We start from the raw sequence: 24,863 nt of genomic DNA, 5'->3' as shown, positions 1-24,863 counted from the left end.
GAGAGAGGCGGGGTGGCTGGTTATGTTGAGGAAGATGAAATGAATTTTCTTTTTATTTTTATCTTTTAAGTATTAGGATTTATCCCACAATTTCAATTTTTTAAATATTAGGTTTATTAGATCATGCTTATGTCATGCATAATGTAAATAAACCTTTTTCTTTTCCTTTTTCTTTTTCATTTATTTTTTTTTTCATTAGTTTTTTAATTTAATTCTTGATCTCGAAATTTTCTTTTTTCAAATTTTATTGGACAATTAGGTCATGAGTCAGCTCTAGAGGTGAATTGACCAAATTGCCCCCAGCTAGTTTAATCTGGTCTGCAAGTTATTCCATATTTCTTTCAGATCCCTGACCTAATTATTTGACCTGCTTAACAATTCTTTTCTGTGATTTTCTCTTTTCCACTGTGTTCGCAATAGTCCTAAGGACCGCGGCGTCACATTTTACGGTTCGAAATTTGAGTTAAGACCGACCTCGCAGTCATTCCCGAGAAGGTCACCCATCGTTGTGACTCTCGGCTCATTTAACTTTTTGTGTTCTATTTTTCTTCTTATACTTAACTATTTGGCAATTACTAATTATTTGTATTCAGGGCTTATCTCGGTGTCTTAGACGTGGTTCTACTTCTCTTAATTGTTCGGACCGACACCGGATACCGAAACAGTGAAATATATCAGGCTATACAAATAGGGGTGTTACAATTCTCCCCCCTTTAAATAAATTTCGTCTCGAAATTTTGCAATGTCGATCTCTGAATAGGCTGTAGGTCTTTGTCTCCTCATGTCCTTCTCTCGTTCCCAAGTAGCATCCTGGCCCGAATGATGGTTCTACATTACTTTTACCAACGGTATCTGCTTGTTCCGTAGCTACTTCAGCTCATAAGCCAGAATCTCTATGGGTTCTTCCTCATATGTGAGGTCTGGATTCACTTCAATTTCTTCCACTGGTAGTACATGAGATGGGTCAGATCTATACCTTCATAACATAGACACATGGAAGACATTATGTATCTTCTCCAACTCTGGAGGTAGTGCCAAACGGTATGCCAAAGGACCCACTCTCTCCAGAACCTCATATGGCCCAATGAAACGAGGACTCAGTTTCCCCTTTCTGCCGAATCTCATAATTTTCTTCCAAGGGAAAACCTTGAGGAATACTTTGTCACCCATTGCATATTCAATATCCCTTCTTTTCAGATCAATATAGGGCTTCTGATGGTCTGATGCAGTCTTAAGTCGATCTCTAATCAATCTGATTTTCTCCTCAGTCTGCTGAACAATTTCTGGCCCAATCATCTTTCTTTCACCTACCTCATCCCAACACAACGGGGTTTTACATTTTCTGCCTTACAAAGCTTCATATGGAGGCATCCCAATGCTTGATTGGTAGTTGTTATTGTAAGCAAACTTAATCAAAGGCAAATGTATGTCCCAACTACCCTCAAACTCAATCACACAAGCCCGTAGCATGTCCTCCAAGATCTGAATTACCCTCTCAGACTGGCCATCTGTCTGTGGGTGGAATGCAGTACTGAAGTTCAATCTAGTTCCTAGGGTTCTCTGAAGACTACCCCAGAATCTAGAAGTGAACCTAGGATTTCTATCTGATACGATGGATACTGGCACTCTATGCAGTTTAACTATCTCATCAATGTACAACTTGGCCAATCTTTCTAAACTGTAATCCATCCGAACAGGCAGAAAATGAGCAAACTTGGTCAATCTGTCAATAATGCCCCATACTGTATCATGACTTTTCTGTGTCCTCGGAAGTCCCATCACAAAATCCATTGTTATTCTCTCCTATTTCCATTTCGGTACTAGTAGTGGATGTAACAAACCAGCTGGTACTTAATGCTCTGCCTTCACTTACTGACAAGTTAGGCATTTGGAAATAAATTCTGCTACATTTCTTTTCATACCCATCCACCAGTAGTGCTCTTTTAGCCCTCTATACATTTTTGTGCCACTAGGGTGCATAACAAAAGGAAACTCATGTGCTTCCTTCAAAATGATTTGTTTCAAGTCAACGTCATTAGGAACGCACATTCTGCCCTAGCATAGCAATAGACCGTCATCTCTCACTAAGAATTCTGATTTCTTGCCCTGTCTGACTTTTTCTAACAACTTTTGATACTTCTGATCATTCTGAGCAGCCATTCTAATCTGATCAATCAACACTGGTTGTACATGTCATACAACTGTTGTCTGCCCCTCATCATTAATTTCTAAGCTGGCATGCAATACTTTCAACTCATGTACCATAGACAAAGGAGTAACCCGTTGACTTGCCATACTCTTACAACTTAAGGCATCAATCACCACATTAGCTTTCCTTGGTTGATAGTCTATCAGACAATCATAGTCTTTTATCAACTCTAACCATCTTCTCTGTCTCAAATTCAACTTCTAAGTGCCCAGATACTTCAAACTCTTATGATTTGTGTAGATGTAGCACTTCTCCCCATACAAATAGTGTCTCCAGATCTTAAGAGCAAACACAATAGCTGCTAGCTCCAAGTCATGTGTCGAATAATTCCTCTCATGCGATTTCAACTGGCGTGATGCATAGGCAATCACATTCTGCTCTTGCATCAATACATAGCCTAAACCATTGTGAGAAGCATCACTGTAAACAGTATAATCTTTATTTGGGGTAGGTAAAGTAAGGACTGGAGTTTCAGTCAAACATTTCTTCAACTCATCAAAACTCTGTTGGTATTTATTTGTCCACTGAAATTTTACATCTTTTCGAAGTAGCTTAGTCAATGGAGATGCCAACATGGAGAATCCCTTCACAAATTGACGATAGTATCCAGCAAAACCCAGAAAACTACGAATCTTTGTGATATTTCTGGGTGGTCTCCAATTAAGGACAGCTTCTATCTTACTTGGATCTACCTTGATGCTCTCTACCGATACTACGTGTCCCAAAAAGCATATTTCTTTCAGCCAAAACTCATACTTCGACAATTTGGCGTATAGTTGTTTCTCCCTCAAAGTCTGCAGTATAATCCACAGATGTCTATCATGCTCCTCTGCACTCCTCGAATAAACCAATATATCATCTATGAATACCACAACAAACTGGTCGAGGTATGGTCTGAAGATAATGTTCATCAGATCCATAAAAGCAGCCAGAGCATTAGTTAACCCGAGTGGCATGACTAAAAACTCATAATGGCCATAGCGAGTTCTAAAGGCAGTTTTAGGAATACTCTGCTCTTGTACTTTCAGCTGATAATAACATGATCTCATATCAATTTTGGAGAACACAACTGCACCCCTCAACTGATCAAATAAGTTATCAATGCGGGGCAATGGATATCTATTCTTTATTGTCATCTTATTCAACTGCTGGTAGTCAATACATAAGCGGAGAGTGCCATCTTTCTTCTTAACAAACAACACTGGCGCTCTCCAAGTTGACACACTAGGGTGGATAAAGCCCTTATCAAGCAACTCTTGCAACTACACTTTCAACTCTTTCAATTCTGCTGGTGTCATTCTATATGGTGTTATAGAGATTGGGTCCACACCAGGCATAACATCAATTTCAAACTACACTTCTCTTTCTGGAGGTAATCCTGGCAATTCATCAGGAAACACATCCGAAAAGTCACATACTGTAGGGATGTCCCTCAGTGCTAGACTCCCCACTTGGGTGTCTATCACATGTGCCAAGTATGCTTCACACCCCTTTCTGATCATCCTTCTGGCTAGTGCAATCGAAATGATGTTTAATGGCAATAACTGCCTTTCCCCATGTATTACCACATCACCGTACAGAGAGAGACCAAAAGTGACTTCAGTCTACAGTCAATCATGGCGTGATGCCTGGCTAACCAATCCATGCCCAAGATGATATCATAATCTCTTAAGGGCATTTCAATCAAATCTGACAGAAAAGTGTGTCCTTTGATCACCAAAGGACAATCTCTATAGATTCTATTGACCCAGACCTCTTGTCCTAACGGACTAGTTACTAGCACTTCAAAATCCATTTTGGCACACGGAACCGCAAGAGAACTAACTATGCTAGCACTAACATATGAGTGGGTTGAACCCGGATCAAACAACACAAATACTTCTTGATCAGACATAGAGAATGTACCGGCCACAATGTCAGAAGTTTCAGCTTTTTCTCGCTGTCTCATAGTGTAGACTTTGTCTGGAGCACTCCCTTGTGCTAACTGGCTAACGGTATCCTGACTTCCAGAAGCATTGTCTCTACCTCTGCCTCTTCCTCTTCTAACTAATTGTGAACCTCTGGTAGCAGGACTCTGAATGGATCCTTCTGTAGTAGTAGGAGCTGGACCAAATCTAGGGGCACTGGTGCAGTCCTTAGCAAGATGGCCCTTGCCTCCACAGTTAAAGCAAGCTCCTGTTGCCCAATAGCATTCTCCCCATGAATCTTGCCACATCTCTCACAGGGGCGAGGAGGATATAAACCCCTGGTCGACTGCTGATCAGATCTAGGGGGTCTTTGTCCAGAGAATCGGCCCCTTCCAAACCTTCCTCCTCTACCTCTGCTTGGTCCCCCAAATTTTTTCTTCTTTCCAAATATACCACTGGGACTTTGCTTTACTAATTTTTCCCCTTTATCTTTCTTTGATTTCTCAGTTTCTCTGATTTCTCTTTCACCGGTGTCGCTTCTAATTCAATCCTTTCTAACTCAAGTGCCTGAGAGATGAGCTCAGAGAAGTTACTGTGTCTGAATCCCACTACTTGCATCCTCAAATTGGGCTTCAAACCGGTCTCAAATCTCTTGCACCTTTCTTTGCTGGTAGACAGGAGACTCCCAGCATAGTGGCTTAAGCGGGAGAACTCCCTTTCATACTCTGCCACAGATTTATTCCCTTGTTTCAGACTTAAAATTCTTGCAATTTTTTATCCACATATGTATCTCGGACATAATTCTGTCTGAACTCTCTAATAAAGTCGTCCCAGGTCAATACCGGTGGTTCTGCCAAGCTGTGGGCGATGGTCTTCCACCAGTCATACGCATCCCCTTGCAACAAAGACACTGAATACTCAAATTTTAGTTCATCTGGGCAGTGCAGCTTCTGAAACACTCGGTCCATCCTCTCTAGCCACTGTTCTGCCTCTAAAGGGTCTACTGTACCCTTGAATTCTGTCGCCCCATATTTTAACACCTTATCATATTATCTAACTGGAGCTTGAGGTTGCACCACATAAGTCTGGGGTGGAGCTTGAGTAGGCATACCTCTAGCCATTTGTTGAAACATAGCGGCCATCTGTTGGACGAACAGTGTAGGAAACTGCGGTATTTGTGGGGCTGGTGCCACCGACCCACTGACATTTTAGAGAGTTGGGGCTTCCTTTTGGGTCTCAGCCTCTACCGACTGCTCAACTGAGCGATCCTCTTCTTCCATTTCAAATTAGAGTTAGGATATCTCCTGAACAAATAACACAAGGAGATTTCCCTCCTTTAGTTCATATTTATGATGTAATGCACTGTATGTAACAAATAAGGACATTGAGCAATTGTACTTAGCAAAGAAAAGACACAAATTCACAAGTTAAAACGTATTTCAAAAATTCGCTCTGATACCATAAAAACATGTCACACCTTACCCCTCTGTAAGGCATAACATGATCCCGTAGAATACCTAATGAACTATCGAACTTTACCTACTGATAACTCATTAAGTATCCTGCAAGGGATTTTAAAATCATTTTCTTACTTTTTGGAAGTGGTGAGCATTTTCTTACATTTAATAGAAGTTTAAAAACTAGTTTGAATTTTTGTCCGTTTTATTTTTATGAAAATTTTTGAAAAAATATTGGCAGAGTGTCGTCTGTATTTTAAGAAAACAGTTCTTCAAATACCTGTAAAAATACTTCCAATAATTCTTTTTCATCAAACTCACTACTACCTCAACACAACTCAACATCATTTCTCAACTCCAAAATTCAAATCAATAATTTACAACTCAATTGTCATCAAAATAGTACTCAATATTTTCATTCATATTTCATTAAAGTAAAATCACTTTACATTCATCAACCAAACTTTACATTAGCAAATCCAAAATACTATTATTTTAAACTCTATACAATTGCTCATGATCAGTTATTACGTGTTCATACATTTACATACATCAAAATAAATATTACAATCAGGGTATAAAATATACCCAACAAAACTTCAGGGACGTAGCTCCAAGATCCTCACCAGCTCACTCTGCTGCTCCTCTAGTCTCTATATCTGTGACAACAATAACCGCCACCGCTGAGTACTATGACTTAGTGGTGCACAACATACTAAAATAACATTTATGCATAATTCAAATCACATTTATTCAAATATTGAACTGAACATGAAAAACAGATACAAAATATGATTTATAAATTTTTAGTCCAAACACATTCATTTAGGAAGTCTCAAAATAATTTCACAAAAACACAGAGTTAGATCATGCCATTCGAAATAATATTCATCTCAATAGCCAGAGGCTTATGAGAAATCACAAGGCTAGCTAGCTCAATCTATGGGTACCCATTCAAATTTCTTCTTCTACAGGCACACACCTCAACACTTCAGCCAGAGAAGGAATCAAAATTCAAAACTAATTTCTCTCACTAGTCATGCTAGTGAGACATTCAAATATATGGTCATGACACTATGGTTTCAAAACTATCTTATCAATTTATCAAATATTTATTGACAATCAAATCACATATCATCAAATTTTCAACAATTTAGATCAAAAGCATAGTGTATATTTCAATCATTATTTTGCAATATAAATAAACCACAAATCATTTCATGCACTTTGCAAAGGAATTTTAAAGAATGTTTATGTTGTGCACAAATCTTATGCGAGTTGCCTCTTAGCCTTAACTCGATGCCTCGGGTTCTTTCTCGGTATTCTTTTCAACTGAAACACACAATTTTATAGTGTTTCAGTACCATAAATTATCATAAGTCCAAAAATAATTTCAAATCTATTTATATCTAACTTTAGTATGCTTAACTTGAAGTTCTTTAAAATTTATATTTTGGGGTTACTATTCACGACACTATTCAAGTCAATTTATTGACTTTCTAATATTTAATAGATATGGGAATTTCAATTTCACCCACATATCACATTTTGGTTACCTAACTTATTGGTTTTGGTTGTTTTCCTCAAATCTTAAGTCTCTTAGGTGAAATTCCAAAATTTCAGATTTGGTGTCCTATTTTGCACTATTCCATTGGTCATGTTGCTATAGTAATTTGGCTAAGTTTTCTTCATAGAAGTTATTCCTTATTATCTTAACTTTATTTTCCTTTTTGAATCACTCCACTTGGAGTTTTGTAGCCCTAATTATGGCTATTTGAACATGGCTGGCCGGATTTGGTGTTACCCAGAATTCTAGGCAAATTCCTGGTTATTGGCAGTTTTTGTGGGTAGATTGCATGTGGTTTTTCAAATAGATTATGGTCAAAATTTGGATTTATTTTTCTTCATGAAAGTTGTAGGGCTATGTCTCAGCTTTCTATCGGTATAAAATTCAGGTCATTTGGACCTTCCTAGACCAAGTTATGGTCATTTACGTAACTACTGTTCATTTGGTCATTTTTGTACAGGTCAGTGTGCCCAATTCCGGATTTGGCCTAATTGTTCACTAAGTTATGGTCACTTTCTAGGCATGATTCCTAAATGAAAAATGTGTCATTTTATGTCTAGTTTTATTCTCAATTGGCCTCACACCAATTGGGTTGGTAAATTTTCAGTTTTGATCCCTAAAAGGGACCTAGGTCAAACTGCCTGCAGATTGAACCTAACCTATCTGAATTGAAACTTGTTTCCAACAATTCATACACACCAAAAATGATCACAATTGACCATTTTTCAACTCAAATAAGGTCAACTACATCAATTGACAAATTCTCAACTTTTTCTCTAATTTTTCACAAGCTCTAAACCTTAGTTACATACATTTCAACTCTAATGCAATTTAAAGTGTATATTCATGATCTATACATCTAATTCACTTCAAATAACCATTCAAACACCTCAAACTCATTCATTTCAAACCCTAACCCAAGTTGGCTGAAATTTCTATTTGGTCCCTCAACAATTATTTTTGTTTGATTTTACACAATCTCTAAGTTAATTAAATTAGAACATAATCATTTAATTACAAATTTTCAAGTTTAAATTACTAACCTTGTTGAGACAAAATTTCCTCTTCTCAACTTTTTGATTCCTTTCTTCTTTTTGCTCCTAAGTTGCTTAGCAAGGTCCAAAGACAAGATTTAATGGAGGAGTTTATGGATTTAGATGCTTGGATGTAGGCTTTCTCAAGCTCAAAGTGGGCTTTAATGGAGATTTTGAGAGAGAGAAGTGAGAGAGGTGGGGCGGCTGGTTATGTTGAGGAAGATGAAATAAATTTTCTTTTTATTTTTATCTTTTAAGTATTAGGATTTATCCCACAATTTTAATTTTTTAAATATTAGGTTTATTACATCATGCTTATGTCATGCATAATGTAAATAAACCTTTTTCTTTTCCTTTTTCTTTTTCATTTATTTTTTTTATTAGTTTTTAAATTTAATTCTTGATCCCGAAATTTTTTTTTCTCAAATTTTATTGGACAGTTAGATCAGAGTCAGCTCTAGGAGTGAATTGACCAAATTGTTCCTCGCTGGTTCAATCCAGTTTGCAAGTTATTCGATATTTCTTCCGGATCCCTGACCTAATTATTTAACCAGCTTAACAATTCTTTTTTGTGATTTTCTCTTTTCTACTGTGTTCGCAATAGTCCTAAGGACTGCGGCATCACATTTTACGATTCGAAATTTGAGTTTAGACTAACCTCGCAGTCATTCCCGAGAAGGTCACCCATCGCTGTGACTCCCGGCTCATTTAACTTTTTGTGTTCTGTTTTTCTTCTTTATACTTAACTATTTGGCAATTACTAATTATTTGTATTCAGGACTTATCTAGGTGTCTTAGACGTGGTTCTACTTCTCTTAATTGTCTGGATCAATACCGATCACCGGAACAGTGAAATATACCAGGCTATGCAAATAGGGGTGTTACAATTCTCTCCCTTTTAAATAAATTTTGTCTCGAAATTTTACACAGTAATCGATCTCACGAGCTATGGGTCTTTGTCTCCTCATGTCCTCCTCTCGTTCCCAAGTAGCCTCCTGGCTCGAATGATGGTTGCACAACACTTTTACTAACGGTATCCTGTTCCATAGCTGTTTCACCTCATAAGCCAGAATCTCTATAGGTTCTTCCTCATATGTGAGGTCTGGATTCACTTCAATTTCTTTCACTGGTAGTACATGAAATGGGTCAGATCTATACCTCCTCAACATAGACATATGGAATACATTATGTATCTTCTCCAACTCTGGAGGTAGTGCCAAACGGTATGCCAAAGGACCCACTCTCTCCAGAATCTCATATGGCCTGATAAAACCAGGACTCAGTTTTTCCTTTCTGCCGAATCTCATAATTCTCTTTGATAAGTGCATAATTTATACTCCCATCACATTTAGTGTTTCTAGGGTATCTTTATGCCTAATTCAGTTGATTAAAGTATAATTATCTATTAGGTATATGTTTAGAGAGTTGTTGAAATAAATTGTGTTAAATGGAGAAATTTTCAGTATTTGCATTAATTTGACTCTTGCTGTATTTTTTAGGGTTTTGGTGAAGTCCCAGAGCATAGAAGTGTGGAAGGAAGCTTGGAAAGGTTAAAGGATTGAGAAGCATTGTTGATACAAAGTACACGGGTCATGTAAGCACAACCACAGACCCGTGTAACATTCTGCCAGAAGAAATCCAGAGAACCGAGGAAGAAACAAAGTACACGGGCCGTGTAACTTGACCCGTGTAAATCTTGGAGACCCGTGTAACTTTCTGTGCCAATACGAAACATACCCATTCAGCTCCAGTAAGTTACACGGCCCTGGGCCGTGTAGTGATACACGGGCCGTGTATCCGTCGACAATCAGTTTCCTGATTTTGCTCCAGTTACAGTTTTTGATAGAGACTCTAAAAACCTAACCCTAGACCATTTATTATAAATAGAAGAGGCAGCAGCCAACTTAAAGGACCCAATTCAGACACCTCCAACACAATTCAGCAGCCTCTCCATTCCCTTTCTTTTAGAATTCTTCTTTTTCTTCTTTAATTTTCTGTAAGCCATGAACATGAGTGGCTAAGTTTTTAATTCAGTTCAAGGGATTCAAGTTCTTTTGCTTGATTTGTGAGACCAGGTTCTTAATTTAATTTATGTCTTTTTGAATATCTATTATTTTCTGATTTCTTTGTCTTTGATCTATTGAATGATTTGCTAAAAAGGCCTATTAGTTAATTGTTTGATGAGATCAATTGCTAGTTCATCTTCATAATCCGTAATTGTTATGTAAGATTGAACATGAGTAGCAATTAGGTTTTATTGATTATGATCCCAATTTTCGATAATAACCTAAGGAAATAATATGGTGGATTAAATGATTTATGCTTCATAAATTGTTGTTCAGCTTAACTACTTCCTTTGCTTAAAGCAGTTATTAATTTGATAAGGATTGCTTAATACCAACTCAGTTAATAATTAGAGTCAATAATAGTGCTAGGCTCAAATTGATGAGTATAAGAAAGTCAGGGGTTTATCTCGCTGTGTGGTAAATCTACGTTAAGTATTCAATAAGAGATAATTGTATTTCTTTTGTCTACGATCAAATCAATGCATTAGGATGAGAATTACCTTGGAATGAAGTTTGTTAAAATTGAGATTTTCATATTTAGTTCTTGAATTTCTGTTTTCTTCTGATGTTGTGCTACAAACCCCCCCCCCAATCTTTGTTTATTCTATTTTCATTACACAAGTGCACGAAATTTAATAATTCAGTCTCTAGGGTTCGGCCTGGACTTACCATTTGCTACTGAAAATTTTTTATAGTTGGTAATTTCAATTAATTTAATTTCTGGGGATTCGACACCCACCACTCTTCCAAGGGAAAACCTTGAGGAATACTTTGTCACCCACTGCATATTCAATATCCCTTCTCTTCATATCAATATAGGAATTCTGACGGTCTGATGCAGTCTTAAGTCGATCTATGATCAATCTGATTTTCTCCTCAGTCTGCTGAACAATTTCTGGCCCAATCATCTTTCTTTCACGTACCTCATCTCAACACAACGGGGTTCTATATTTTCTGCCATACAAAGCTTCATATGGAGACATCCCAATGCTTAATTGGTAGCTGTTGTTGTAAGCAAACTCAATCAAAGTAAGTGTATGTCCCAACTGCCCTCAAACTCAATCACACAAGCCCGTAGCATGTCCTCCAAGATCTGAATTACTCTCTCAGACTGGTCATCTGTCTGTGGGTGGAATGTCGTACTGAAGTTTAATCTAGTTCCTAGGGCTCTCTGAAGACTATCCCAGAATCTAGAAGTGAACCTAGGATCTCTGTCTGATACAATGGATACTGGCACTCCATGCAGTCTTACTATCTCATCAATGTACAACTTGGCCAATCTTTCTAAACTGTAGTCCATCCGAACAGGCAGAAAATGAGTAGACTTGGTCAGTCTGTCAACAATGACCCATACTGCATTATGACTTTTCTGTGTCCTCGGAAGTCCCATCACAAAATCCATTGTTATTCTCTCTCATTTTCATTCCGGTACTGGTAGTGAATGTAACAAACCAACTGGTACTTGATGCTCTGCCTTCACTTGCTGACAAGTTAGGCATTTGGAAATAAATTCTACTACATTTCTTTTCATACCCATCCACCAGTAGTGCTCTTTTAGCCTTCTATACATTTTTGTGTCACCAGAGTGCATAACAAAAGGAGACTCATGTGCTTCCTTCAAAATGATCTATTTCAATTCAATGTCATTATACATCATCATACACTCGTACTTTTTGAGATTTGTCTATTGCACACTTTAACTAATTTTGTTACCTATTGATAACCTCAACTTAAAAAATTGATTACAATTAAATACAAAATTGCATTGATAGAAGACTGTTAAAAACTTGCGCAATGATTTGTCATTTTTTATGCCAGGTGTCAACAGCACAAGTTAATATGTTTGAGTTGATATTATAATTACAAAAGCTTGACCTTGCAACCGTTTTATCAAAAGAATGGGTTTTAAGAATAAAGTTAGACCTAGATTCTGGTGGAAATGAGTCGCAAAGGTCTAACATAGTAGCACAAGATCATGAAGCTCGTGGTCTACAAGTTTAGAAACACCATGGTTATCTCAAAGCTTTCTATAACACTATCAGCAAATACACAGATCTAAAGACAACTGATTTCCTCTCAGTTTGGTATCTGTTTTTCTTTTTTGGCTTAAAATCTATCAACATACAATCGTTTGAAGAGTAAAATGCATGAGAAGTTCTCTAAAATAGTTGTACTGCCATGAAGCATTAAAAAGAATGTATACATCCCTTTGACTTAATAAATTGCATGTGCAAGTACAAATATCATCCACCAACATACACTGTGCCTACACAAACAATAAAAAGCTAACGAAGGTAATTGTTTTTTTCGATTTGAACAAATAAGCTAGCCTACTTGAAGACCAAATGATACATATGAATTGTGAATTGCATTATACTATGTTATAACTATTTCCAAGTAGAACCACCAAGCCTAATGACCTCTTCATTTCCATTATCTCTTTAAGGTGCCCTTTCTAAACTGACATCCCCTTTTTGATGACCCATGTCACCACACATATCCTTGAGTTTTACCAAATTTCTAAACGCAGATGTCTATAAGAAATTTCAAACTCAGTTATGCTTTGATCTTTAACTTGCTTTGACACTCTTCTTTTGTCTTTTTTGTTATTGTGGCTTAGTCAAGATATAGAATGAATGAGGTGATTGCACTCGGACACATGGTTCTTATTATAAATCTAAATACTAAAGAAAAGTCACCACTTTAAGACCCAACTCGAGAATCTATAAAGCCATATAGCTATAATTTGTAGAGTTTTGCTTTGAATTTTATTTTAAACATTAAGCTTAAATATTCAAAATTTGTTCCTTTCTTTCTCTTTTGGTGAACATATGGCCCATTATGAACTATTAAAATTCTTACGATAGCAACTTTAACATAAGACATATAAGATCTAACATAATGCATAACAGTTTCCCATTATTATTGAAATTGTGGTTGAGAATATCACTTTTTTAAATATAGTAATTAAACAGTATTAAAAAATAATTTAAAATTAAAATTAATAAATTTTAATCATAAAAATATTAAAATAATAAAATAAGTTTTACTAAATTATTTTTTTCAAACATGTAAAGTAATGTTTTTATTTAGAAAAATAGTTTGAACCTGTAAACTCAATACAGGCTATTAAATATAATAGCATGGGCCCCACTTATCATTTTTTTTTTTAATCTTAATTTAGCAATTGGCTTTGGTTTCAACATCTTCAAAAGAGACTATGATGAACAAGAACAATCTTCAGAGGCTGATGTGCTTAACTACTTTCAAAGATGTAATAATACAAGTATACATAAATTACTTATTTTCATGCTCACCTAAGAGGACCATAGTAGGATTTACCTTTACTTGGCATGTGTCCTTCATGTGATCATCTTCTCCTTACTTCCATCCCTCTGTGGAGTCAAATGATGACCTAATGGAGCAATACTAGTTTGCAAACTTAACTTCTACTCCTGTTTTGGTTGCGCTCCTACTATGGCTATGGCTGTAGTGTACAATTAACAGGTGATGAGTCCCTGGTTGATGGGAAATGAGGAGTGATGTCCAAATGAGATTGAAATTGTAGCCTTCACAGATGGTGGTCGGCATGCAGTGTCATTAGATCCATGGCATATGGAATCGCCTATTGCACTAAAAGGTTTGGTGGGGAGCTTAATCTTCTAAAAGATTATGCATAATCTATCACATTATAGGAATGTGAATATGGGGGCAAAGGGTATCGAAGTAACACTATCCAAGAAGTCATATAAATAGATACCCATTGTACTTTTTTGTCTATTAGAACCTAGAGAAAATTCCTCTCTCTGTAAGTCATGATCCATTTTCACTAAGAAATGTTTTTTTGGCTTCATCAATAAGGGTCTATGAATTATACTCTGTTATACCCTGTTTTTACATTTCAAAATAGAGTTTTGATTTTCACAGGATTCCCACTACTTTTCAAGCTTGTAGTGTAATCCATATCTTACTTGTGAGACTCTTGAGAGTGCACTATTCAATACGTATTTTTACATATGATGCGGTAAATAAATTTTTTCAAGAAGGTTATGAAGACAGGTGATGAAAGTGCTGCATTAACTCTTCCATCCAAAGGAGAGAAAATCAACGTTGCTTGTATGTAGAAAGAGGAAGAAGTGAACAGAAAAAGGTTTATAAACGTTACGTGGATGGCAAACACACCATTCACTCGCCTCCTATCGCGTGAGAGAACAATCTGTGCTGACTGTGCAAATTTGTACTTAATAGTAATAAATTTAAGGAGTTTAGTGTTTTGTAGGTCATGAATTTAGTCCAGGTGTTCAATAGGAAAATCTAAAAAATTTTAGGTATATTTAGCCTATTTTAGAATTATAAAAATAATTATATAATTAATTTTAAATTATGTCACATTTTTAATAAATATTTTTATTATATTATTATATTTTTATTATAAAATTTTATTGAAAATTATATATATTACTTACTCAATCCTATTCTTTATTGAAAGCTAGAAACAAAACGACTGACCACTGAGAGACGCAAACAACTGCCTCTCCGCCAAATCCCTCTCTCTCTCTCTCTCTGTCTCTCTCTCTCTCTCTCTCTCCAAGCCATGACTGGGGCTTCCAAGAACCACCACCAGCCGTCCTCTTCCCGGCCACCCAGAAACCCTAACCTCACTACCATCAACAGCACGCTGACTAACTTCCAAAATGCCAACCCTAATCCTAATTCCTCCACTACTCCTAATTCACCGATCATTCCCTCCGAACAAGACCAGGTTCTCTCACACGCCACCCACCTCACGCGCCAAGAACTACTTAAGCGTCGCTCCTACAACCTCAAGCAGCTTTCCAAATGCTACAAAGACCACTATTGGGCTTTAATGGAGGAGCTCAAGATACAGTACAGAAACTACTACTGGAAGTACGGTGTCAGCCCATTCAAAGAAGACCATCCCTTCCTCCAACAGCAAAAGCAAGAGAAAGGGGGCGGTGGCAGTGTTTTAGACAGAGAAAGTGTAGAGAAAGAAGGTGGGAGTTTTAATATTGAAGTAATTGGTGAAAATAATAATGGTAATGGTAATAGTACCCTTCCTACTAATAAGGGTAATTTGGATTTGAAGAACAACCATAGATGTCTGTTTGTGGGATGTAAGTTAAAGGCCATGGCTTTGACTAGCTTTTGTCATCTGCATATCCTTTCTGATGCCAAGCAGAAGCTCTACAAGCCCTGCGGTTATGTCATCAAGAGGTTTTATTTTGCTTTCTTCATTGCTTTTTCGTTTACATGATGATTTCTTTAATGGGTATTCCAATAGTTTCAGTTTTTTTGTTGGTTTTGATAGTTTGGTATCTCGGAAATGTATGTTAATGCGATAGAATTAAAATTCAATTGTGCCTTTTGTTTGCTTCAATCGGGTGCCACTTTTCATTTTTATAATGGTTAAAATTGACTTAAACATTTCATTTTAGAAGAAATTATAATGTGGCCAGAGAAGCAATTGAATTCTTGTATAAGTTGGCAACATGTTATTTTAATAATTTCTAACTTATCATTTGAAATTTTTACTATAGTATGTGTCTTAAACTCTTAACGAAGTTGTAGTTGTACCTATCTGTCTTGATCTTTTTTCTCCTTTATACTATTGTTTTGTAAAACTTTATCAATATCTAGAACAAGAATAAGAAGAAATAGTTATAGATGAATAGATATTTTAGCTCCTAGCCATGTCTTTCTCCATGCTAAAGTAATGTTAGTTCTTAAGGCTAGAATTTTGACCTAAAACTTTAGTCCACCTTTCAGGCCTAGCTTTTGAACCTTTCTTTCACCCTACCTCGTAGATTGATAAAAACTATTTGGAAGCCAGATTGTTATTCAAGCTATTATAACATTTAGCGTTTTATGTTTTGAGGGCATGTTGGTAGGTCCATCTAGCTGTCAAAGGTCAGAGAATTCGTGAAAAGTTTCTGCATCAAGATATGTTCAATATTTGTATTTGCTGATATGAATCTGATTGTTTAACTAAATACTCCATTGTCTTTTCACTAGATACTGGCATATGAGGTAAAAATGAAAAGAAACATCCTTAGTGCATATGACAGTGTGCAATTGCTAATTAATATTGTGATCTATCATTGCCATGCTTCTTATTATGAAAAAATTGTTATCTTGTGCATAATCACTTCTCCACTGACTATTTTTGTATGATTGATTGGCTGTATCTCCAGTGCTCAGGCAGGACCTATAACATGTGGAAAGCCAATAGTGAGATCAACTGCTCCTTCTCTCTGCACTGTACACTTCCAAAAGGCTCAGAAACATGTAACTCGGGCTTTGAAGAAAGCAGGTCTTAATGTTTCCTCATCAAGTAAACTTGCTCCTAAGTTCCATGTCATAGTGGCAGAATATGTGCGTCAAATCCAAGCAAAAAGAAAAGCTGCAGAAAGAGGAAATAGAATCAAAGTTTTAGATAAGGAAGTGACTGCTAGTTAATTCAGTCATTCTGGACATGACTGGTGGAGTATGCATGGCAGTGTACTTTGTCACAAAAACCAAAGGTTAGATTTTTTCCTTACCAAGCATTAACTGGAAGAACGGAGTGATGTCATGTAATTGTGTGTTTGATTTTTCTGAAGTTGCCTTAAGAATCTCTTTCATTAACATGTTTTGTGATGCTGCTCTTTTTTATTCTGTTTTTTTTTTTTTTTAAAAAAAGAACATATTCTGTTTTGGTTATTTGTTCTTTGTTGTCCATTCATCTAGCGATCTTCAAAAATGCATACATTATGTTAAATGTATCCTAATATTCCCAAGTTCGCCAAATACATTAGTGTTCTGTGGCTGTCAGAACTAGGCAAGTTTGAAAGAAAGTATATTTTTTGTAATTTTTGAAGAATATGACTTGCAGAATGTTATATTCTGAATTAGAATCATTAGATTGCCAAACTAAGTTGCTTAACCTGGTCTCCTGGTGACAAAGGCATACCTTCATCATTGAATCTGTTGTAGTGATGTTTAACATAATCAAGTTAAAACGTAACTCCTGTAGATATGTTAATGGGGCTGTAGGTCTGTGAGTTGAGACCATCTCAAAAATGTTGTAGGTTTTGTTAGTTCCTCACATGTATTGACCTAAATAATTTCTCCTTCGCACTCAGGTAGCTTTCTTTATGTTCATTAAAGAAATCGATACTAGGTCTAGTTCGTATATTTACCAGGAACATGCCAACACTGTAGTACCAAATTGATTCAAGGTCTATTTTGTGAACAACAAATCTACGTATTATGTCTATATTTAGGTGACTGAATTTGAGTAAACACTAGTAGACAAAGAACAAATTGTAGAAGTTAAAGCCAAGGCTGATGTGCTTTCCATTGTATTTCATCTAGTTGCCACTAAAGTTCAGATGATGTATTGCTAAAAAAACAATTGAGACACTTTCTAAGCAATTATTTACCAATAAGTGGCATTTTCTGTACTCTAAATGTAGAATATCTTAGTTAGGGATATGATAGTTGAACTTTTTAACTGACAACAGTTATAAATTTAGTCACCAACTTACGTGGCCCCTGTTCAAACCAGATTTGTATAAATAGGAACTCATAATTAGGCCTGTATAATGCATCAACCTTTTTTTTCTTTATGCAAGAAGGTGCAAAAGTATAGTATGTTGAAGAAGCATAAATGTTGCTTACACAAAATATATGTAGCATTTTGTCTTGCTATCATTGTTATAATGTGTGATTGTGCAACTTTAGGGTTTGTTCTAATTTTTATGTTTCACAGTGGTATCTATCAGAATAATGTTATTTGTTGTCAATTCACAGTTTCTTTTTTGCATTTATTTTGCTTAATTTTTCATTTACTATGTCTTAGCGTTAGCTGTTATAATTTAGAATGTTGTTCTCAAATACCGTTTAAGCCTTCTTGTATTGGCAGGATAATTTTTTTTTTCCCAGGTGAAGTCTTGTCAGAGTGTTAGATGTTAAAAGGATCAATGGTATGTATGTATTTATGTACCAAGTACATGAAAGCTGTATGTCTTCAATGTCAACTAAATAACATCTTTCTTGGATATAAGTCTACGAGATGTTCATACCCAAGCCCATGCCTTTGAATGCAGAGTTATAATATTTTAAATCCCAAGCCTATACGAAAAGGAAAAATAATACTGTTTTACTTCTTGTAGAGATTAATATTTTGAACCTGTGTGTTAATTGTAAAAGCTTGTGTTGTCATTCTGTTTCATTCGGTGCATGTTCGGATTCTGTTGCTCACAGTATCCATTTGTTGCGCCTAAGGGGCCATAAGTATCCATTTGCTGCTAGCGATCACATTTTCACGATCACAGTCAGGTTTTCCATGTTAATGAGTAAGCGCGAGCTGTTTTCTATAGAGAACTGAGTATTGAATTGAGCCTGAAAGTTGGATGAACTATGGAATGGAACCTTCATAGCCAGCAAAAGAAGTCCCTAAAATAGCCAAGTACGTTATATCCTTTCTCTGCTTGAAATTTGAGATTGTGTTTCCCCTTCATATTGTAGTGAAATTCCAGCATCTAGCACTCGGAATAACTTTGGAACTCAAGGTCAGCACAACCAACAAAGTCAAGAACTTGGATAATAAAAATGAAAGATAAATTAAGAAAGAAACAAGGATACAGCTACTGTAATCATGCGTATCAATGAGACTCATGACATTGCAAAACCTAACAGCTTTTATGCTGTTTGCGGCAGCATTAACTTGGGATTTACAGCAATCAACAGGCAAAGATCTAAAACAGCAAAACAGAATTAGAAAACCAGAGTGAGGTCTCTGAACATTGTATGCACGACGCATCTCTCTTTCAGATTCATAATTCAACAAAAAGCGTAAACACGAGAGGTGGCGGTTTGGGGTGAGCATTATTTAGTTCAAATTGAATAAATCGAATTGAACCGTCTTAATTTGATAATTCGGTTTGATTTGATTTTGTATTATAAAAATTTCGATTATTTTGGTTCGGTTCGATTTTAAAGAGAAAAAAATTGATTTAACCGAACTGAATCGAATAATTTTATTGATTTTTTATTTGATTTATTTTTATGGAGAATTTGTGAATTATATGTAATTTTAAATATATAAATTATTTAATTTCATTGATTAATAGTTATTAGGTTTAAATTAATGTAATTAGATTAAATAATTTGAAAATTAAGTTTAAATTAAAAAATAATAAAAAATCAAAATCGATCAGTTTGAATCAAATTGAATCAAAATAGAGTAATTTTGTTCGATTTGATTTTTATCCATTTTCGGTTTGATTCGATTTCTAAAATTTATAATTTAATTTTCATGATTTAATTTGATTCGATTTGGTTCGGTTTAAACCGAATGCTCGCCAAAATCATGACACTTCACATTGAATCATAAAACTAAAATTACTAATGTACATATTACATAGGAATTGTTACAAGTTAAAAGAGCAAAATGTAAATAGACATTAATTCATTAATCTCGTTTGTTTAGGATGTAAATGAAAGTTAGATCAAACTTAATTGTTTAAGTCTATTAGCTTCTCAATGCTAATTTTTCTTAACTTTCAATTTAATGTTAAAAAGGTAGAATAAAGTTAGCCTCTGATTTATTTTTATATTAATTTGATCCTCCAATTAATTTTGTTAATCATCTAAATTGATTGTTAACTCCTTTAACTACCTTAAAAATTTTTAAAATATAGTCTTTAAAATTTTATTTTGTAAACAAAATAACCCCAACATATAAATTTAAATAATTATATAGTTTATAAAATATTAAATATTTTTATATTTATAAATATGTATACATAAAGTACTAAAAAAATATAAAGTATAAAATTTAAATATAAGGATCATTGTATTAATAAAATAAAATTTTAGAGGGTAAATTATTTTAATTTTAAAAAATAGTTAATGATAAAAATTAAATTTTTAACAAAATTTTAATTTGAGAATCAAATCGTTACTAAAAATAAATTAGAGATTAACTTATGAGCTTTGCTATACTAAAGAACTTAATTGTAATTTACTTAACATAAAAATTTTAAATGTTTTTTATTTTTTTATTTTTAAAAATTAACAAAGTAAAGTTAATTAATCTTCTTTTACATTTCATTTTATATTCTTAGTTTTACATTTGATTTTTTAAATTTTTAAATAAAAAAAATTATTTATAAAAAAAGAAAAATAATATATTTAATTTCATCTTCCTACCAAAAAAATATACATTCGCGACAATAATATATTGTTTTATTAAAAATCAAATTATATTTATTCAAAAATTAAAATTATAAAAAAATATTTTGTTAATAAAAAGTAAAAAGGCAATACATATATTATCCACAAAAATCACTATATTTAAATTTAAACTTGATTAATATTCTAAAATCTGAATATGTCTTAAATCCAATTAAAAATTTATTCTATTTGAATCAATTTAATTTTATATATTTTAATATTTTAATTATTAATTTATATTTTAAAATTTAATAATTTCATTAAATATTTAAATTTCATTTTATATAAAATAAAATTTATAAATATTATTATAAAAAATATATATATTTTATATTTAATTAAATATTTATATAAATAATTTTAAATATAATAAAATCTGTCCAATCAACCTGTGCCAACCCTAATAAAAATTGTGTTTTTATTAAGTTGTGAATTCATTAAAAACAAGAAGAGTTGGGTAGCGGGTAGTTGAGCTCTCCTTCAAATCGCTATAAGACCCTAAACCATCTGTCCTCTTCTACTCCTCTCCATCAATCTATTTTCATTCCTTCGGCCTAGTTTTTGACGAAACAGAAAGAAACCCAACATTTTACCAGGAAAACCTGGAAATGTTTTCGATTAGATCAATCTTTAGACCACAACAACTAAGACCCTCTTCTCTTTTCTCATTGCATTCTTCCTATTCATCTTCTTCTTCTTCTTCTTCAGCTTCAGCTGCTGCAGTTCAGGCAGACAGAACTATCAGAGAAGGTCCAAGAAATGATTGGATCCGTCAAGATATCAAGGATATTTATGACTCACCTCTTCTTGATCTCCTTTTCCATGGAGTTAGTCTCTCTCTCTCTGACTCTTAATTTAATTTGCATTCGTTTGCTTATGATATGGTAGCTAAGACTAGCGTTGTAATGTTGGGTTCACCTTTGTTAGGCACAAGTTCATAGACATGCTCAAAACTTTAGAGAAGTACAGCAGTGTACTCTTCTTTCTATTAAGACTGGCGGATGTAGTGAGGATTGTTCGTATTGTCCTCAATCTTCACGATATAGCACTGGAGTTAAAGCTCAAAAGCTTATGACCAAGGAGGATGTTATGGAGGCAGCCAAAAAGGTATGTGCCCTTTTAATCCCTTCAAGTTTCATCCTAGCATTTCAAGCTGTAATTATTTTGATCTTCACCTTTCCACTAGAACCATAATGGCCTGTGTGATAAAAATTTATGCTTTACGTAGGATTGTGATTGTTTGATAGAAATATCCTGCCCCTTTTTGTCAAACAGAAAATTTGCCCTAGTCTAAACTATGCTCTTAATTGTGTATCTGGAGTTCACTTTCCTTCATGGCTAATTTAAGTTGAATGTTTTCTGATTAACATTCTTCATATAAACGCTATATTGTTTCAGTGAACTTTTATGCCAAGATTGAACAATTCACATTGCTAGCAATGCATCTATCCTAGTTTTGATATGCTTTGCTTTTTCATGAACTTGCTTCATTTTTGCATTTCGAGTATGGTTCACAAAACAGGGTAGCTGGAGGGGGAAAAACAGCACCTCACAAATAAACACTTGATATTGTTAATGCAATATAATGTTCAACAATCTGATAGAATTCTTCTATTAGACTAGCAGCTAATTAGGTACTTACCTTTTCTCATCAAAACAGATAGGATTCCTTCACATGGTAGTGAAGTTGTATCTGATATATCTTATGTTGCTTGTGATAAATAAGTGACATGATTATATGCTTTGGCAGGCAAAAGAAGCTGGTAGCACACGTTTTTGTATGGGTGCTGCATGGAGGGACACAATAGGAAGGAAGACCAATTTTAACCAGATCCTAGATTACGTGAAAGAAATAAGGTATGAAACACACGGCTTGTGACAAATATTGATGGTAAAATAGATTTGTGTAACCATGTGTGATTGTGTGCAAAAGCCATTATGCAGCTGTGGTCCTATGAAAGTGGGTTCTTAATAAGAGAACTTTGAGAAAATCCTAACGTTAGCATTTCTAATATACAGTATTTGCTATCAAAACTTGCATCTAAACTCTTGAGGTTTCAGGTTGCACCAAGCAATGACCCCTTACATAATATATGATCCTCTAAGTAAAATATTACCGGGTGGAATAAATAAAATGCAGAAAAATGACATTTTTGTTAATAAATTGAGACAGAAGTAATTTTCGACTTTCATTTGATTGAACAATGTTTTGTTGAAAATTTCATATTACTGCATAGTCAGAGAAGTGATGACCTGCCAAGGAAATAATTACAAGATAGTGAATCTTCCCTTTTTTTTTGTTACTATTATATACACTTTTGTTAAAATTTATGAATTTATGATTAGGTGTAATACACAATATTATTCTCTTTTTAATGGTTGATTGCTTACACAATAGATTCTGTGGGATTCCACTGGTATTGCCATTGATGTTGAGATTGTTACTTTGGTAATCAACAAAAGTTTGGCCTTCCATGTCTGATATTCTCCTCTATATCCATCTTTGTTAGTAAAATAAATAACTAGCGTTGACTGTATTTAAAATCAAGAACCATAAAAGTTTTGATGCATATGTTCCTAGGATTGGTATTATAGCTGTAAAATAACAGTTCTTGTTTTACTGCTTTTGTTTTAATGTTCTGAAAGTTAGCTCTAGTACACCATCAAAGAATTTGTGGGAGGCATATTAAAAGAAAATATGATTATTCCTTTTCATTTGATGCTCATCAAGAAGCGTCTCCTACTTTATAAAAGAGGTTGGCAATAACAAGAATATATTTTTCCTCAAAAGGATTAATTTTTTTATTCTTGTCTTTCAAAAATTTACGAAAATCATTTGATTGAAAAATTTTCTTTTACTGTACTATGAAGTGGACAGAATCTTCAATTATTTTCACTTTTAATTTTGTACGTTAAAACCACCATGATAATATAACTATACTTGATTCTCCTTTTGATGATCATCAGCCATATTTTTTAGAATTTTCCATCAAATGTTTGGAATAATGATTTCTGTTTGTTGCAGTTGCAAGCCTTGAACTTGCAAAAAGACTGCAAGTTGCATGCTTGAGTGCATTCATTTCATGAAAAAATGTTGAGCAACAGGACCATCTCCCAGACTTCCCATCCTTCATTTTCTTTGAATCAAATGTCTGGCTTGTGATTGGATTGTCTTGTTTGTACCAGGGATATGGGCATGGAAGTTTGCTGTACTCTAGGCATGCTAGAGAAACAACAGGCTCAAGAACTCAAGAAAGCTGGTCTTACTGCTTATAATCATAACCTTGACACCTCGAGAGAATATTACCCGAATATTATCACAACAAGAACGTATGATGAACGCTTGAAAACCCTTGAATATGTCCGAGAAGCAGGAATCAATGTCTGCTCAGGTGATCTATTTAAACTTTACAATAATTAGGTGAATAAATGATAAATGCTAATGTTTAAATTGATTTTTCACTTTACGTTCCGTCTAAGACTTGTAACACAATGCAAAGAATTTATCTGTCTCTTTCTTATTTTAATTGTGAAGATGCGGGCTAGAGATTTACCTAATCTTTCCCACCTTATTACTAGTCATTCACTAAGAGCAACTATTTGTCTTCCTTGTATCAACCAAGTTTTGAATTAATTTCAAACAACAAAGAGGAAATAAGATTTAGCAACTTCTAGTGATCACTCAGACTGCCTTTTATTACATGCTGGCCAATGTCTGTGCTATCAAAATTTTGTTGCTCAAGCCCCACTATAATGTGATTTCTTCCAGAATATTTTAAATGCTATTATATTTATGTGCCGCTTTCGCTTACATGGCGGTATGACATTTAGGGTTTGTTTAGCATTGTTGTTGAGAAAAACATCTCCTTAAATATGTTTGTTAGAAGTTATTAAAAATTGGTTTAAAATTAAATTTGACATGTTTTAGTACAACTCATAAGAAATTCAAAACAACTAAACAGGTTTTTGCAAACAGTGTTTTTTTTTTTTTCAAAAGCATCTAAAATGGTGTTTTTTTTAGAAGCTTTGTTTTCTTTTACTTCCTAACCTCAACCCCAAACAAGGCCTTAATAGGTTAACAAGCTGAGTATCTTCTATCGTGCGTAAGATAACATAAAATAAGTTATAGATTGTACTAGTAGTTACATTTTTGTGAAGTATGCATGTGTGTGCAAGTACATGTGTGCTTAAATGTTATGCCTTATCAAGGGGGGTCATAAAATGTAAAGAAGGAATACGGTGTATTTGGATATTTCATATTTAACTGCAATAAATGGTGGACTTATTATGCTGGTGTCTCTGTTATCAGTTCCCATTTTTACTACTATTTGAATTTAAACTTATACATCAGTTGGTACTTTTTGCCTTCTACTATCTTTTCAAA

The 24,863-nt window shown here is 34.4% G+C and overlaps 2 protein-coding genes across 4 annotated transcripts; both read left to right on the top strand.

Moving 5' to 3' along the window:
• The first annotated feature begins 14,727 nt into the window (after positions 1-14,727).
• On the top strand, positions 14,728-18,473 carry LOC110641010 (uncharacterized). 3 transcript variants are annotated; one of them, XR_002492209.2, is made up of 3 exons: positions 14,728-15,475; positions 16,453-16,782; positions 18,185-18,473. XR_002492209.2 is itself a non-coding variant. In XM_021792600.2 (2 exons), the coding sequence occupies exons 1-2, from the start codon at positions 14,835-14,837 to the stop codon at positions 16,715-16,717; spliced, it is 906 nt and encodes a 301-aa protein (XP_021648292.2). In that variant the 5' UTR covers positions 14,728-14,834; the 3' UTR covers positions 16,718-18,473. The 3 variants fall into 3 exon arrangements, 1 of the variants encoding a protein (XP_021648292.2); XR_002492208.2 differs by having other exon boundaries at positions 18,165-18,473; XM_021792600.2 differs by having other exon boundaries at positions 16,453-18,473.
• A 2,478-nt stretch (positions 18,474-20,951) lies between these two features.
• Positions 20,952-23,871, top strand: LOC110641012 (biotin synthase, mitochondrial; the record flags this gene model as incomplete). The annotated part of the gene is given in 4 exon segments (XM_021792601.2): positions 20,952-21,306; positions 21,407-21,586; positions 22,230-22,336; positions 23,666-23,871. Coding segments are annotated over 4 exon segments (712 nt in total), but the record flags the coding sequence as incomplete, so codon positions are not given.
• Positions 23,872-24,863: the final 992 nt, after the last annotated feature.

Source organism: Hevea brasiliensis, chromosome 6, assembly GCF_030052815.1.
Source record: "Hevea brasiliensis isolate MT/VB/25A 57/8 chromosome 6, ASM3005281v1, whole genome shotgun sequence".
NCBI lineage: Eukaryota > Viridiplantae > Streptophyta > Magnoliopsida > Malpighiales > Euphorbiaceae > Hevea > Hevea brasiliensis.
This window is presented reverse-complemented; position numbering and strand designations above follow the sequence as displayed.